At 40.8% G+C, this 14,640-nt stretch overlaps 1 protein-coding gene across 2 annotated transcripts in view; it reads right to left on the minus strand.

Moving 5' to 3' along the window:
* esr1 (estrogen receptor 1) overlaps nt 1-14,640 on the minus strand; it is a 30,243-nt gene continuing 15,603 nt past the window's right edge. Inside the window, exons 5-8 of one of the 2 annotated variants that reach the window (XM_066700513.1) lie at nt 10,401-10,539; nt 7,213-7,346; nt 2,077-2,260; nt 1-1,809 (exon numbers count right to left, since the gene is read on the minus strand). In XM_066700513.1, the coding sequence (XP_066556610.1) occupies nt 1,617-1,809; nt 2,077-2,260; nt 7,213-7,346; nt 10,401-10,539 (650 nt within the window). In that variant the 3' untranslated portion in view covers nt 1-1,616. The remainder of the gene's footprint in view (nt 1,810-2,076; nt 2,261-7,212; nt 7,347-10,400; nt 10,540-14,640) is intronic. The other variant, XM_066700522.1, reaches the window with a different exon arrangement.

A 14,640-nucleotide genomic window follows, 5' to 3' on the forward strand; every position in this document is an offset into this window, starting at 1 on the left:
GGATTTTTTTGTTGTTATTCTGTCTCTCAGTGTTAAAATACACCTACCATTCAAATTATAGACTGATCATTTCTTTGTCAGTGGGCAAACGTACAAAATCAGCCGGGGATCAAATACTTTTTTCCCTCACTGTATGTATGGATTGCAACTTTGGTAAGAACGAGGTGACTGGCCATGTGTGGTACCCACAGGTTCAGGGGGCTTTGGTTATGGTTAAAAAGCAATGCTTTTTTCTGTGGTTTTAACCTGACCACAACTTTAATGGTCATTATCTCATAAACCTGAACCAAGCTATATTTATTTGAATAATTTAAGAAATAAAGGCAGTTAATCTTAGATGTACTATAAAAAGGTGCTTTTTTAAAAAATGTCCCTGAATATACTTATATTTTACTGGTACCTAATTTTATAAAAGAGAAAAGAGCACATTAGGGGACAAAAAATATCTAAAAGTGAATAAGCCCTGACAGTCCAGGGGCCGTTTGCATAAAACTATATTAGACTAGTCTAAACCATTAGACTAGTCTTACTTTGACAGTTAGACTAGTCTAATGCAAGCTAGTCAGTTACATAAAATTAAGACAGACTAAGGCTTATCCTGAAAAGTTAGCCTCCTCAACCCCAGGCTAAATTAAATGTAAGTCGATCTTTCCATTGAAACTGCTTGCCTGAGACTACGGTGACACTGTCACTGATGCCGACTCCTCCCACTGGCTCACACACTTTTTTTTTTTTTTTTTTACAAAACCTTGTTTGAGTGTGTTAGTGTAAGTTTCAGAAAATGTCCCCAAAATTATATATTTTTCTGCATTAGATTCCAATAACAAGCACAGATTACTGTTACAGTGAATTGGGATCGTCAATGTTTTAGAGAAGCGTCTACCATGTTTTTTTTGTATTTTTCTTCAAGTGTCTTACAATTCCCAGAATGCATTGCATGATTATATATAGACATATAGACTTATACTAAGACAAATACTTAGTCTTGTTCATGTAACTGGCCCCAGGGCACTCTTCCTTTAAGCCTGTACCACAATCAAGAGTTAAAGCCATTGTAAGTGAACTGAGAATGGATGGTCATGTGGGAAAATGGTTGTAAAGCCTATATCTACCTTACATTACATGCAGTCAAAACAATCTTTCAATCTCACTTCTCCAGCTGAGATTAAAGCCTTTAAGTAAATAAACAAACATTATCCTTGCTTTACAAAACTAACTGTGATTAGATTCCAGATGCTTTGCGAGAGCCACATACACACTTTCCAAAATGAGTGCGTACATGGTGAGCTCAGAAAACCCTGCGTTAGACGTTTTTTGTTTTTTTGTTTTTTGTTTTTAGTAAACCAATGATGAAACAAAATAATTTTGCTTATTCTGTGGTGTCCTGTCATAAATCAGATTCGTGTGGGGTATGTGGTTCTGATCATTCAATCCCAGTTTCAGCTGACGTCAATCAGAAACACAGTTGAGATTGGTTACCGCTCTCCAACAGCAGCCGGTCCAAGAGCCTGCATGTGTCGCTTGTGTGTGCTTATTCCAGTGACAAGAGGCTGAGACTGAAGGTAGTGAAGTGTTGAGTTCTCGATATTTGGCTCAGGCTTTGTAAATGCTCACATTTAGGATGGCACATTGAGGCTGCTTCTGACTGAAAAGGGCATCGACATGGACACTTTGTCTCCCTGTGCCTTGGCCTGCTCTCTCTGGCCAGGGGAGTGAAGTCGATGGGCATCTAGCATCTCCAGCAGCAGATCATACAGAGGGACCACGTTCTTGCATTTCATACTGTACAGGTGCTCCATTCCTTTGTTGCTGTTGAGACAAATCAAGGAAAGTATTAATACAATGAGTATCTGCATGCTTCATTAGATTACATAAGAATAACATATACGAATGCTCCACTCTGTGACCATTAGCAAGCACACTTTCACATTGGGAATTCTTTTTCTGAAAATGGCAGACCATTAAGAGTATCACCACCCCCTAAGGAATGTAATATTTCCATGGTGCTACCTTTTGAGTGAATCGTGGAAGAGAAAGGAAACTTTGACTTCAGCGATTAGTGATACGTTTTCTCACCTCATGTGTCGAACGTGGGAGAGAAGCAGGAGAAGCTGCGCCTGTCTGCGGGATTGCTGCTGCAGAGGGAGGCCCGATTTGGCGATGATATGGATGAGAGTGTCTGTGATTTTATCCAGAATGAATTGGATGGTCAAGCTGTCATTCAGTGTCTCCATGGAGCTGGAGATAAGAGGAAAGGCACCTGAAAGTAAAAAGGAGAGGACATACAAAGACGTGTGTTTATATAGAGATATTATTTATTACACAGTTATTATCATTGCTCTGGTTCATTACAAATGTTTTATACAGTATCTATCTGACATTTAGTATTGAAAAACAATAGGTTGCGAATGTAACCACGATTATCTGAAGAAGGAATCACTGCCCAAGGGGGAGTGGTTTCTGCCCACTTCCGTAGGAACCAGATTGAACGTCACTCTATCAAAACCATTGCCATTGGTCCGTGTGCATGTCACTCAAAACATGTCTCTTCCCACTTCCTGTTCTATAAAACATGACACGTTCATCCTCTTTTGCTGGGAGCTAGGACTCCTGTGCGATTTTACAACCCTTGGGCAGTGCTTCCTTTTTCAGATAACCAGGGTTGCATTCGCAACCTATCATTATCATTATCTTTCAAGTCGGAAGCACCGCCCAAGGGGAGGGGTTACTGTATAAGAAAACTGTCGCAAGGGAGGAGGCAGCAAGCTGATAAGGGAGCCTGCCCTGAGGTGACCGGTAGGGGCCTCGGCAACACAACTCCAGACAGGAGCCACAGAGACCCCTTGGGGCCAACCTGGGCTGTCCAGGAGCGAGGACTGTAGTCACGTTCCACCGGAAACTGTCTGCAATCAGCGTATACAAAGCGGGGCTACAGTGGTAAAATCTTACGCCCTCCACTTACAATTGCAAGGCTGGCTGCTCTACTAGTGCATCTAGGAGCGAGGCCATATATCTACTTGCACAATATATGGCACGGGCAATCAAGCAACTTGTGCGGCCTCCGCGCGTTAACGTAGCAGTGAACCCCTAATCATGCAGGATTGGGGCCACAGACTCACTGAATAACACACAGCTGGCTAGTCAACTGAGCTTCAGCTCAGCTGAGTTCAGTGGCTCAAATGGGGCTTGGGAAAGTGCATCCAGCACTACATCAGGGCGCCATGCGGGCAGTGAAGGGGTGCGAGGAGGCCATAGCCGTTGAGTTCCCTTCAGAAACTGTGCAGCCAGCAAATGAGACCCAGGGGGATCGTCATCAATCCGGACATGACATGTGGAGATGGCCGCCAGATACACTTTGAGCATGGACGGGGACTTACCGTGGTCTAACAGCTCTTGTAAACTTTGTAATATGACCCCAATGGGACAATTAAATGGGTCTTGACCGCCGTCTTGGCACCAGGTGCTAAACGTCCGCCAGCAGTAGGAATACTGTGACCTCGTAGAGGGAGCTCTCGCCTACTGAATATTGGTTACTACCATATCTGGCCAGGCCCAAAGCTGGAGGAGACCCGGATTGGGGTGCCGAACTTCCACTCTGCTGAACCGGCTCCACAGTGGTTGTTTCACAAGCGGGTGGAGGCACCATTCCGAAACCGGGGGGCCCTCCCCAAGAGAGGAGGTCCACCTCTGTGTTGGATAGACCAGGGGAGGTGACCTGCTCTGATGGAGCAGAGTCGTAGCTGCGCCCACAGAAGCAGACAGCATGCTACACACTACAGTCTGTGCGACCGGAGACCTCCTTGCCTGTTGATATAAGCAACCACCACTGTGTTGTCCGTCCACAGCACATGTCTCTGTCCCGTAGGACTGGCAGGAAATGACACAGTCCGAGGAGCACTGCTTATAACTCCAGGATGTTGATATGGAGGGCCCATGCGGGCTCCGTTCACCTGCCTCAGACACCACGTCCATCGCAAACTGCTCCCCAAACTTGTTTGGAGGCGTCTGTCAACATCACCACTCACATGCCATCATCTGTGGCAGACTGGTCCCAGTGGCACACCGAAGGTTCAAATTGTAAGGGCTCCGCCATCAACGGAGCACCTTCCAGCACGCCGGAGTGACTGCGACTCAGCGTGTTTAATCACGGTGAAGATGCATCTGTAAAGACCAGAACCACCACTGCAGCGTCCTCAATCGGAGGAGGCCGAGGGGGATGGTCTGTGATGCTGCCACTAGGTGGCCCACCCTGATGCAAAACAAGGGGGCAAACACGACGTTCATGCATTTGGAAAAAGTGCATGGGGCTAGCGACAGGCTGAAGGGGAGAACAGCGAACTCGAATGCTCGGCCCTTGTATGCGAAGCGAAGGAACTTCCTTTGTACCTGCGCAATAGGGATGTGAAAGTAAGCGACTGTCAGATCCACCGTAATGAACCAATCGCCGAGCTTGATAGCCTGGGACATGGTGCGCAGGTTGATCATGCTGAAGCGCAACACCCTGAGGTGGCGGTTCAGGCGTCTCCAATCCAACATGGGGCGGAAACCGCCATTGTCCTTGGGTACTAGGAAGTACAGGAGGGAAAGGGGGCAGAGGTCTGCTAGCCGTCCTCCGGATGCAAGCCATGCCGGACCGCCAGGGGCCAGGACGTAAGACCTGGTGCCGGGCTGCCGTGAGGGGCATCTGCCTGCCGGTTCGAAGATCAGCAGGGGGGCAAGATTGCTGCCCGGGCTGCTGCCTGGGAGCCAAGGTTAGGAGACGTCGAGCTCCTGAAGGCTGCCTGCAAGGCTGGGCCAAGAGTGTAAGAGTGGGCTCACTGCAGGGACTGTTCCCACTCCTGGGGAGTGCGCATCAGCATCTCCTCCATAGAGGGACCGAAAGTAAAGCCCGAGGATATGGGCATATCTAAGAGGCGGGTCCTGTCCATGACAGGCACCTGTCTTGCCTGTGACAGCCAGAGCTGTCGGCACGCTGCCACTATGGCTGCCAAAGAGTTTCCATTTGCCCTTGCGCCGTGAAACATCACATTGACCAGCAGGTCGGCTGCCACAGCTATCTCTCTGATAGGGGGCGGGGTCGGTCCGAGGCCTCAGCCAGCTGGGCAACGTTTATGGACACGGGGGCACTGCAATACCAACCAGACTCAACCTTGTTGTTGACGGATAGAACACAGTATATTCCAAACACCAGGTGCAGGATACAAGTGCCGCGTAGACCAGTAGGCTTAAACACACCGTGTGTGCCAGGGTTTCCAGGGATACCGGGTGAAACGGGGTCCATGGACCGGCTACCAGCCGAAGTGGGGCCTAGAACCGAGGCCACCCGTGGACGGTGGAGCACAGCAGAGCTCAATCCCTGCAAGCTGAGAGAGCGAGATCTCCTACAGCTGCAGTTGCGGGCTGTAGTGCGGGCGCAAGCCGACAGAGGAGCACCTCTTGTGGGTGAGATCTCTTACGACAGACTGAGGCTTAGGCCAGGCGGCCGGGCCTCTGATTTTACTGCCGCTGCTAGCAGTCCTGCTGTGGAGGAAAAAGCCCTGTGGACAAAACACCAACACAGTAAGCAATCGGATAATATATGGCACTATATTAACACGATTATTATTTTGAAATGCTTTATTTGTGAACCGAAACTGAAACCGAAAGCGCAGCCGGAGATCCGGTGCGCGGACGGACGGGATCGAAATTAGCTATAAATATAACTAATTAGATGCACAATAGAGACAGAGATATAGTGAAACGGTGGTGAACACTATTAGTGAAGCCAGCCAGCCGAAATACGCTGTTTTAAGGTCTAATGCAAAGGACTTAAAGGCTTTTCCATGTAATATGGCCTCAGCACACTCTTAACCTTTGCCGATGATCTTATTTTCCACAGGGGAGAAGTTTGAGTGAGGGCATGACATTCATTTAATCTTCAAAGCAGAAAATGTATACACTGCTTTTCCTAATCTATGAACCACTGTCCTGTCTGATGGGCAAGGAAGGTTCCCTAATGTAGCCATTGCCGACTGCACTGAATGTGAACAATCTGAACTAAAAGCCGAATGCTGCATTAAATTTCATTAAAAACATAAAAGGCCTCGGCACGGGGAGTAATATTGATATCTGAAAACATCTGAAGAGCATCGTTATAGTGATAACACAGCCTGCTGTCACCATGGTACCAGAGATGTAATAAATTAATAAATAGTTAAGTATCTTTAAAAGTAAACAACCAATGTTATTGTCCTGTACTTTCAGTCCCTTATACTCCCCCTTCAATTCAAGTAGTCAAATGTTTAATTTGCAGAATACTTTAAGATATGTATTTATGGTATGCACTTTTATAAATCTTGCAGATGGATTTTGGGTGTGTTTTTTTTTTCCCCAAAAGGTTCAAATGCAGAAACTCTTCATCAGATGGAAGCCCTTATATAGGATTCTTGTGTGTGCCCAGTAGAAGACTGCCCTTCGAGTAATGGCTTTAGAATTAACAATTGGGGAGTAGGTCTACATTGTGATTTTACCTAAATCTTATATATGTATGAGTATGTCTATAAACCTGAGGTTCTGCTTTTGTAGCCCTTGCCCTCTGTTAAAAATAACCATAGGTAGGAAATGGGAAGCACCATGAAAACACGCTTTCTGAAAACACGCTTTCTGAAAACACACTGTGAAGTGTAATTGGTTTTTCCACTAGGTCAACTGTTGTTTTAGATATTTTCATATTTGAAGGTTATTGTTAAGGTTTAGAAATTGGCTTCCCAGTAAAAACACAGGATTAAGCATTTCCGCTGAGACAGGTACTTAGACTTAGACCAAATAAACAATATCACCTACCAGGACATCACAAATTAGAAACTTGTACCCAATCGCATTATAATTTTTAAGCAGTAGAATGTGTCTTTGGAAATTATATAATGATGGGTAAGAATCTGTCAAGTATGTAAAAGTTTTGATAAGGTCTATGTCTTAGGCCTTACCAAAACTTACAGGAATGCACAACCCTCGGTGGGGAGCAATATATAAGCACATTAAGATTCCTTACATTTTTTTTAATAAAGGGTTGCCAAGCCAACTCTAAACCACTCAGTCACAGAGAGGTATTTTGACCAGGTTGGTCATTCGGAAGTCTAAACACAAAAATCTTCTTCGACTGTGAGTGAGGACTTGACAACATGATGTAAAATAACCAACTTCTACAATTATATGAATGGAAACAAAACTCACCAGAATTTAAGAGAATAATAGCCTTGAGACACACAAACTCCTCTATCTTGAGTTTCAGTGAACGGAAACGAGATACAGTGGCTAAGAGCATATCAAATATCTCCACTATCCCCTCCACACAACTCCCTTCATTCCTGTGAAACAAAAACACAAATTATTTTAACACTTAGCTGTGACAGTTTAATAGTGCATCTATTATTTGCACCTAGACAGTCACTTCAATCAATAATGGATCCTAGCTTCCAGAAATGCAGTGATATTGTACTTGCTCATTCTGTAGAACATGATATGAGACTCATGAATCATACTTTAATAGTCATCAGCTTTTTCATAATTGGCACTGATGTATTTAAATCCACAGACACAATGCAGTGCAGATTAATAAGAGAGATACTGAATGCATAGTTGTCAATCACTTTAATTCCATGGCCACTGAGAACAAACTTCAACAGAATGTCTGTTTTTCATATTTGGCATCATTAATGCTGAATAAATTGTTTGTATAGAAATGTATTTATTGTATTATGATACAATGATGTGGGTGCTCAAAGTCAATGGTATTTATGACTTCATGAATAGAAGTGAAATAGTCTGATTGTGAGCTATTTTCATCATATTCTTCTCCCAGTGGGACCAGCCAGCACTAAAACCAAAAACATACCTATATACTCAGTGCTGTCATACCAGTGCTGGTGAATAAAACAGGTCTCCATACATACACTGTGAGTTTCTCCAGTAAGACAGATGATAACAATTAAAAATAAAATAGATATCTGGGCAAACTCTGCAGTGATTGTCAATAATTCTGGTGACCTGTCAGTGACAAATCTATTAGACAGGAGAAAATCTGTAGATATTCAGTTAGAAGAGCCCATTCAGTTCCATGATGCAGAGGTTACCAATCGATTGGTGGTCTCATCCAGTGACACAGAACTCTGTCTGATAAATATTAGATATAGATGCCTTAATTACCGAACACGTGGGTTATAACTCTATTAATGTCACTTTACAGTAGTTATAACAATTGAAATTTTTTTGTTACGACTCTCTTCTGTTACATGGTTGCTTACTACTGCATGCAAATTGAACATTTAAATTACAAAGAGCTGAAAAAGAGTACATTTTAATTTGCAGTTTCAGAAAATTCAAAAACAACAAAGGCTCATCAACACTGAAATTTAAATCTATGTTTTAAAAGAAGTGAAAAAATAACCTCAAAATGTCTTACTGGGGATCTCATTAAAAACTTATAGTTATGGATTTGCACTGCTGGTTCATGATATATATGATTGGAGACATAGACAGATTATTTCCTCAGACTTGTTGAACTGAACTCACTGAATGTGGTGTTCAGTGAGAAGATGAGAGGCACAGAAAGTACAGCTTGTACCTGCAAAAACATGTATATTTTTTAGAGGTTTGATTAATTCAGTCAGACTCTCATCTTTGTGGAGGAAAAAAAAAACATTCTTTGAAGCAAATGGAACATTTTTCAGCAACAACTATTTTAATTAAATCTGCACTGCACCCTTACAAGGGAAGGGAACATTGCCAATCTCACAATGAACCAGCAACGTTAAAAAACTTTAATACCAAATAAAATTTGGTGATAAGGGCTTTCTTTGTGTAAGAGACTTTGATCATATAAAGGTTAATGCTGTGTTGGGTGCATTTTAACAAAGGGTACATCAGCCCTTTTCTGGCATTACTCAAGGGACAGCAAACAAGGAATGGTGAGAACTGAGTGAAGAATATTGTTCAGAGCTGAACTCCTTATTTCACAAAGATGCAGTACAGTGAATATACAAGACATTGTCTAACCAAAAAAGAAGAAAGAAACTCCAGTTATTTGGCTTGATATGTTTGAATACATACATTTTTGATTTTGTTTTGTTTTCAAAAATAAAGGATACAAAAAAAAAAGATTGAATTGATCATATGGTATGCATTCTAAGATACATTTATTTGAGTAACTGGCATAATCAGAGAAAGACAATCAAACGTATGCAAAATACGAATGATTCATGTATGGTTAATTTGACTTTGTAATGAATTCCTAGTAGCCGATAATGCATGCTTTAAACCTACATTGTAGTGACCACTGAGTTACAAACTCTTTAAGAGACTGAATCTCATTATCAACTGAATTGACCTGGTTTGCATATCATTGAACGCATTGCACAAATATGTTTAAAAAATGTTTTCTGCATTTTAACTTAATATAATTTATGATGATATATAAATAGATGTGTGGTGAATTGCACTTGTTATTTTAATAATCAGGCCGGTGTCAGGCGCTGTGCTCGCTGCTTTACACAAACCCCCACCACACCCACACAGCAAATTGTACTGGGTATGATGAAAATATGTCCCAATCACCCAGTTGGCCGAGTTTAGAGATAAATATGCACTCCACGCATTACTCTGTTAATCCTGTTTGAACATTAGTTATCCTCCAGTCACTCAAAAAATTGAATTATACATGAAGGTATTTTCCCAGACTTCTGTTTCTAGATTTGTTAATTTTTCAAATCGAAATCCTTAGTTTGAAAATGAAATGCATGACATAGGCTAAGATATAACATCTGTAAAAGGCATATTTGAATTGTATTGTTTGAAAAGGCTGCTATCGCCAGCAAAAAGGGAAAAAGCCAAAACATCAGAGGTTTATGCTATGAGCACATTTAAAGTTTAATATGTAATTCACAGAGGTAGGAGAACATTTTAAAGACAGAAATCTACAGCCAAACAGGACCAGGACATATGATTAAGGTTAGCAGGAGATTGCTTTCATGTGTCACATGCTAGATCTAGTTCAGGCTGTATATATTAACTAGTTCTACTTAACATAGATGGACACAGTAGAGAACTTTAAATAACAGTGATTCAGCTATAATCAGACAGCACAAGATTCAGGGCCTTGTCTCCATGTTCTCCGTACATCAAGCAGTGACAGGCAATGTAAAGAGGAGATGGCTGTGTTAATGTCAGACCACACACCTCTGCACACTGGGAGAGGTGGGTGGTCGGGAGAGGGAAGGGGAAAATGTACAGCACACCAAACTACAGACTTGTTGATATCTAAAAAGGACAGACTGTGGTTGTCTGTGGTGATATCAACAGCAAATTGTAACCCAATGTTAGGGTAAGACTAGATTTTTCATTTTTCTCAGAAAACTGTTACCAACCTGTCTACAACTAGATCTGGAGCAAATATCAGTTTCCCAGGGGATTCGACTGAGCGCCAGATAAGTCCAATCATTAACACCTCAAGCCAGGAGCACTCCAGCAACTGCACCTGGTCATGTAGGGATAAATCCAGAAAGCCTGAGGAGAAATATATAGAGCTGTTAAAATAAAATTATTATTGTTAGAACATACAGGAACAATGGTGTTTTGGGTTAAAGAAAACAATATATCATAGTACATGCTTAATATACATATCACAAATAAAAATAGCCATACTTTGTCCAGTGTGCAAAATATAGGTATATATACCTTTCACAACAGTGTTGTGATTAGTCTATTAATGAGTACATAATACCAGCAAATTAAAGTCAACTGTTGCTTTTATCAATATGCTAAAACCTATTTTGGTTGTTATCCAAATTGTTTAAGCATTTTCTTTGTGCACGTTCTGTAAATAAACTGAATGTTCTCATTAAATATGGTTTTATCAGGTGTATCGAAATGTGTGTGTTTTTGAACGGCAATTGCTCTGTCAGTCCGATGGCATTTGTAACTGCTTGGCCACATTATCTGGAACTCCCTTTCAGAATTGAGAACACTAAGTGTCCCGTAGGAGGAAGTTTTCAATATAATGTGCTGATAAAATATGCTGTCTTTTTCCATTACATAATCATACACTATGTAATATGTGAATGTGGAGAATAAAATGTGTATTACTTGGTTCCTGTCTGGTTCCAACTATCTGTCATTTATATAAGGGGATGGAAGATACTTTATGTCAATTACAAGATAGAGAGTCTTTGAAGCCACCAATTTTATTAGTTCAGCTGCGTTTTGAAAAGTTATAATTTGCACTTCATGTCAACTTCAAAGTCCTTTACTTAACCCTGAGGATACCAGTATGATGTAAATGCCACAAACATGTAATAAGATTGAAAAAAATATAGCATCCCAATTTACCAGGCCTTTGTATGTGACCTATATATGTCTTGCTGGATTTGCAAAGGGCCAAAACTTTATTTTGTACGAGAACACTGTCCATTCGTTTACCTGGCTATGTACACTGGCTATGAAAGCTTTGTACATTACAATTGCAAATATTGCTTCTATCTTCACACTGAAGTCTCACAAACTAATGAGTAGCAATCACCATTAACAAGCACCAATCGTAACAGCAGACAACCGTTGTTTCAGTCTTCATTGCTGTCAGACCCCTGTTGTCAAACTAAAATACAATTAACTCTTCCTATATAACTCACCATCACCGGGGTCAACAGTGCAATGTCTTTCCATAAACATCAGGAAAGCTGAATATAAACAGGTTGTCCTAGGTCAAGTAATAGGAGCTTTTACAAAACACCCAATGTACCTGCATATTGCAAAGCACATTGGGGATATTATTACTATTTAGATTTCTTCAAATAAGCCTCACAAATCCTTAAATTTAGATAAGAATTGTTTTACGATGATTTACTGTGGAGTTTTTCAACTCTGACCCATCAAATAATACATTAGTATTTTCTAGAGCATGTGCAGACAATTGAGAATTGTCAACAATTAAATTGAGAAGATTAAGGGATTTTCTGAAACAGCCAAATGTGATGATCATGCATGATCATAAAGTATAACTTTATATTTTAAAGTGTTTTTTGACCCAAATACAACCTTTGAGTAATAACAATAATCTGAAAAGCAACAGATTCAGCTTCAGTGCAGTGATTTTCTGTATTATCTGATTGCTGAATAAGAAGGCAAATCATGAACCTTAGATTTTTTTTTCTTGTAATTTGGTACACTGATTCCCTTTTTTTCTCTTCAGGTTGTAATCTGCCATTGTAAAACAAAGTAACTCTAGTACTAGCATTGGAGAGATGTAGACAAAATAAATGCCATCATGTACTTGTGTGTACCTTTTTTTGAAATCTGAAACAAAGAGCGTGTGATGGATTTGGCAATTTTAACATGTTTATACTGTGGTTTTACTATTGTTTTAGATTATGTTCCACGATCATTCACTGTGCTTTACTACCCTGGGAATACTATGGTATGCCATGACACATATTTCTAAGGCATGTTTACAATGGTAGATAATGTTTTATTCATGGCAGAGTGTAGTAACCCACAATGAATGCCTATTAAAAGCATAGGAAGCCAATCTAAAACTACCATAGTAAAACCATGTTAAAGGTGAAAAGATCCTATGGTAAATTGACATGGGTAAACTAGACTTGGAGTGGGGACCATTGTTCTGTACCTTGTACTGTTGTATTTGAAACTGTTACATTTTGAAACCCCATATAATTACCAATCTATAGCAACGTTTACTGGGGACACCTTCAAAATATTGTCGCTCCTTGCTGTGCCATGTGAAGGCTGTGATTAGGCAGAAAAGGCCCAGCAGTGTGCAGTCTGAAAGGCTGGAAATACATTCATAGGTAGCATATCTTTTTAGCCTCCCCATTATCTACCCAGTAAATGATCACTTTCAAGATGCTGAAGTATGTCTGACTGTGTTAATATAGCATCTGACTAATATATTCTGCCTTCTCACGAGTCATGAGTTTATATGTGACTACAAACAAAGTTTGTACTTCAGAGGGCCACAGTCAGTCACCCGTACAAAGTGTCCTGATCCCTCTGTTCTCATTAACTGCACAATTGATTCTTTAGTTGCTCCTTGACTTTAATTTAAAAGGCATAATTTCAATGTTGTAAGCACATTTCCTTCTTTTCTTACAACACTACATGGAAATATTACTTTGAGCAGATCTTTTGCCATTTATCTGATCCCTGAATCCTTTCCAGGGTGTCTAATTTACAGCCAAAGCAGACAAGATAAACTTATATTTTAAAATACAGATTCACATGTATATACACTACCAGTCAAAAGTTTTAGAACACGCCCAATTTTAATTTTTTTATTGAAATGTAAGCAGTTCAAGTCCAGTGAATAACCTGAAATGGTACAAAGGTAAGCAGGAAACTGCCAGAGGTTAAAAAAAAGTTTAGGTTACCAAAAACTGAAAAATAATGTACATTTCAGAGTTATATACTGTGTTACTACACCCTCTTCAGCATTATTTGCTCCTGTGCATAGAAGTTACACTGTATTCCTACAAAGTGCACATCGTCTGGCTACCAGCGTGTTTCATTCTCAAACACATCCGAATTACAGTTTCTGTGTCACCTGCCATCATTCAGAGCCCGGGGGGGTAAACGCGCAGTCTGCTCCGGGGGGGGGGGGTCTCATTCAGAGAGTCACAGATCACTCGGTATCGATCACATTTCTTTGCAATTAAGGCTTGTTTTGTTCATAACAACCTAACAATTAATCCACTATATTATTATTTGATGTTCTATCAAACACAGAGAAGTTCAGATCCAATTGTGTACAATCATTGTGTATTAGTACACTATAAACAGAGTTTTCCATCTTGGTCTTGTTTTGATCAGTAGACTGTCTGTTTCCAGAATATGTCATAATTTACTGAGATTTTGTATTCCTACTCAAACCAAGTAACCCCCCAACCCCCCCATTTCAGAATGCGGAGGTGGGGGCATATAAAAAACACATTTTCCACATCAGAGACTGCTTCACATTGTTAGAAAGCTGAGAGTCCCAGCTTTCATGGGATACCAAACATGTGGCAAACAACACAACAGTGAAGAGTACACATGGGATTAAAGAGAAGCACACAGATTTGGTGCCCCTTAAGGGTACCAGAGGGGGTTGTCAGCTTAAGGGGTTGTTAAGCAAAATGATTCCATGATTTATTTTTTATCGTCAATTGTTTATTTGTTCTATGGTTTAATTTCAGAGTACATTGAGACATTAAACTGTGTAAATTTCAATACCAACTGGAAAGATGTAGGTGTTCTTACATTTTTGACCGGTACTGTAAGAATTAAACCAACACAAAGCTGCTGGCAGTTAGTTTTCTTCTTGACCTCCTTCCTTGTTCTAGAAAACTGAGGGTACTCTCACTAGTTATGACAATGTTTAACCTGACCCTTTGGTTTTGGATAGTTAAATAATTAAATCTCTATAACAGAATAACATTTTGACAGATCACAAGTTACTAGTGCTTTTTTCCTTTTTTTTGGTCAGAATGGGTCATAAACCAGAAACCAGAAAACTGTTTCAAGCTGGCCAGCTTGGTCAATGGAGCGTACCAGAATTATAACCGCAGTCACTGCCACTATGAGCCTGTGAAACATTTTCAAACATTCAGGCATTGC

Source organism: Amia ocellicauda, chromosome 1, assembly GCF_036373705.1.
Source record: "Amia ocellicauda isolate fAmiCal2 chromosome 1, fAmiCal2.hap1, whole genome shotgun sequence".
In the NCBI taxonomy this organism is placed as follows: domain Eukaryota; kingdom Metazoa; phylum Chordata; class Actinopteri; order Amiiformes; family Amiidae; genus Amia; species Amia ocellicauda.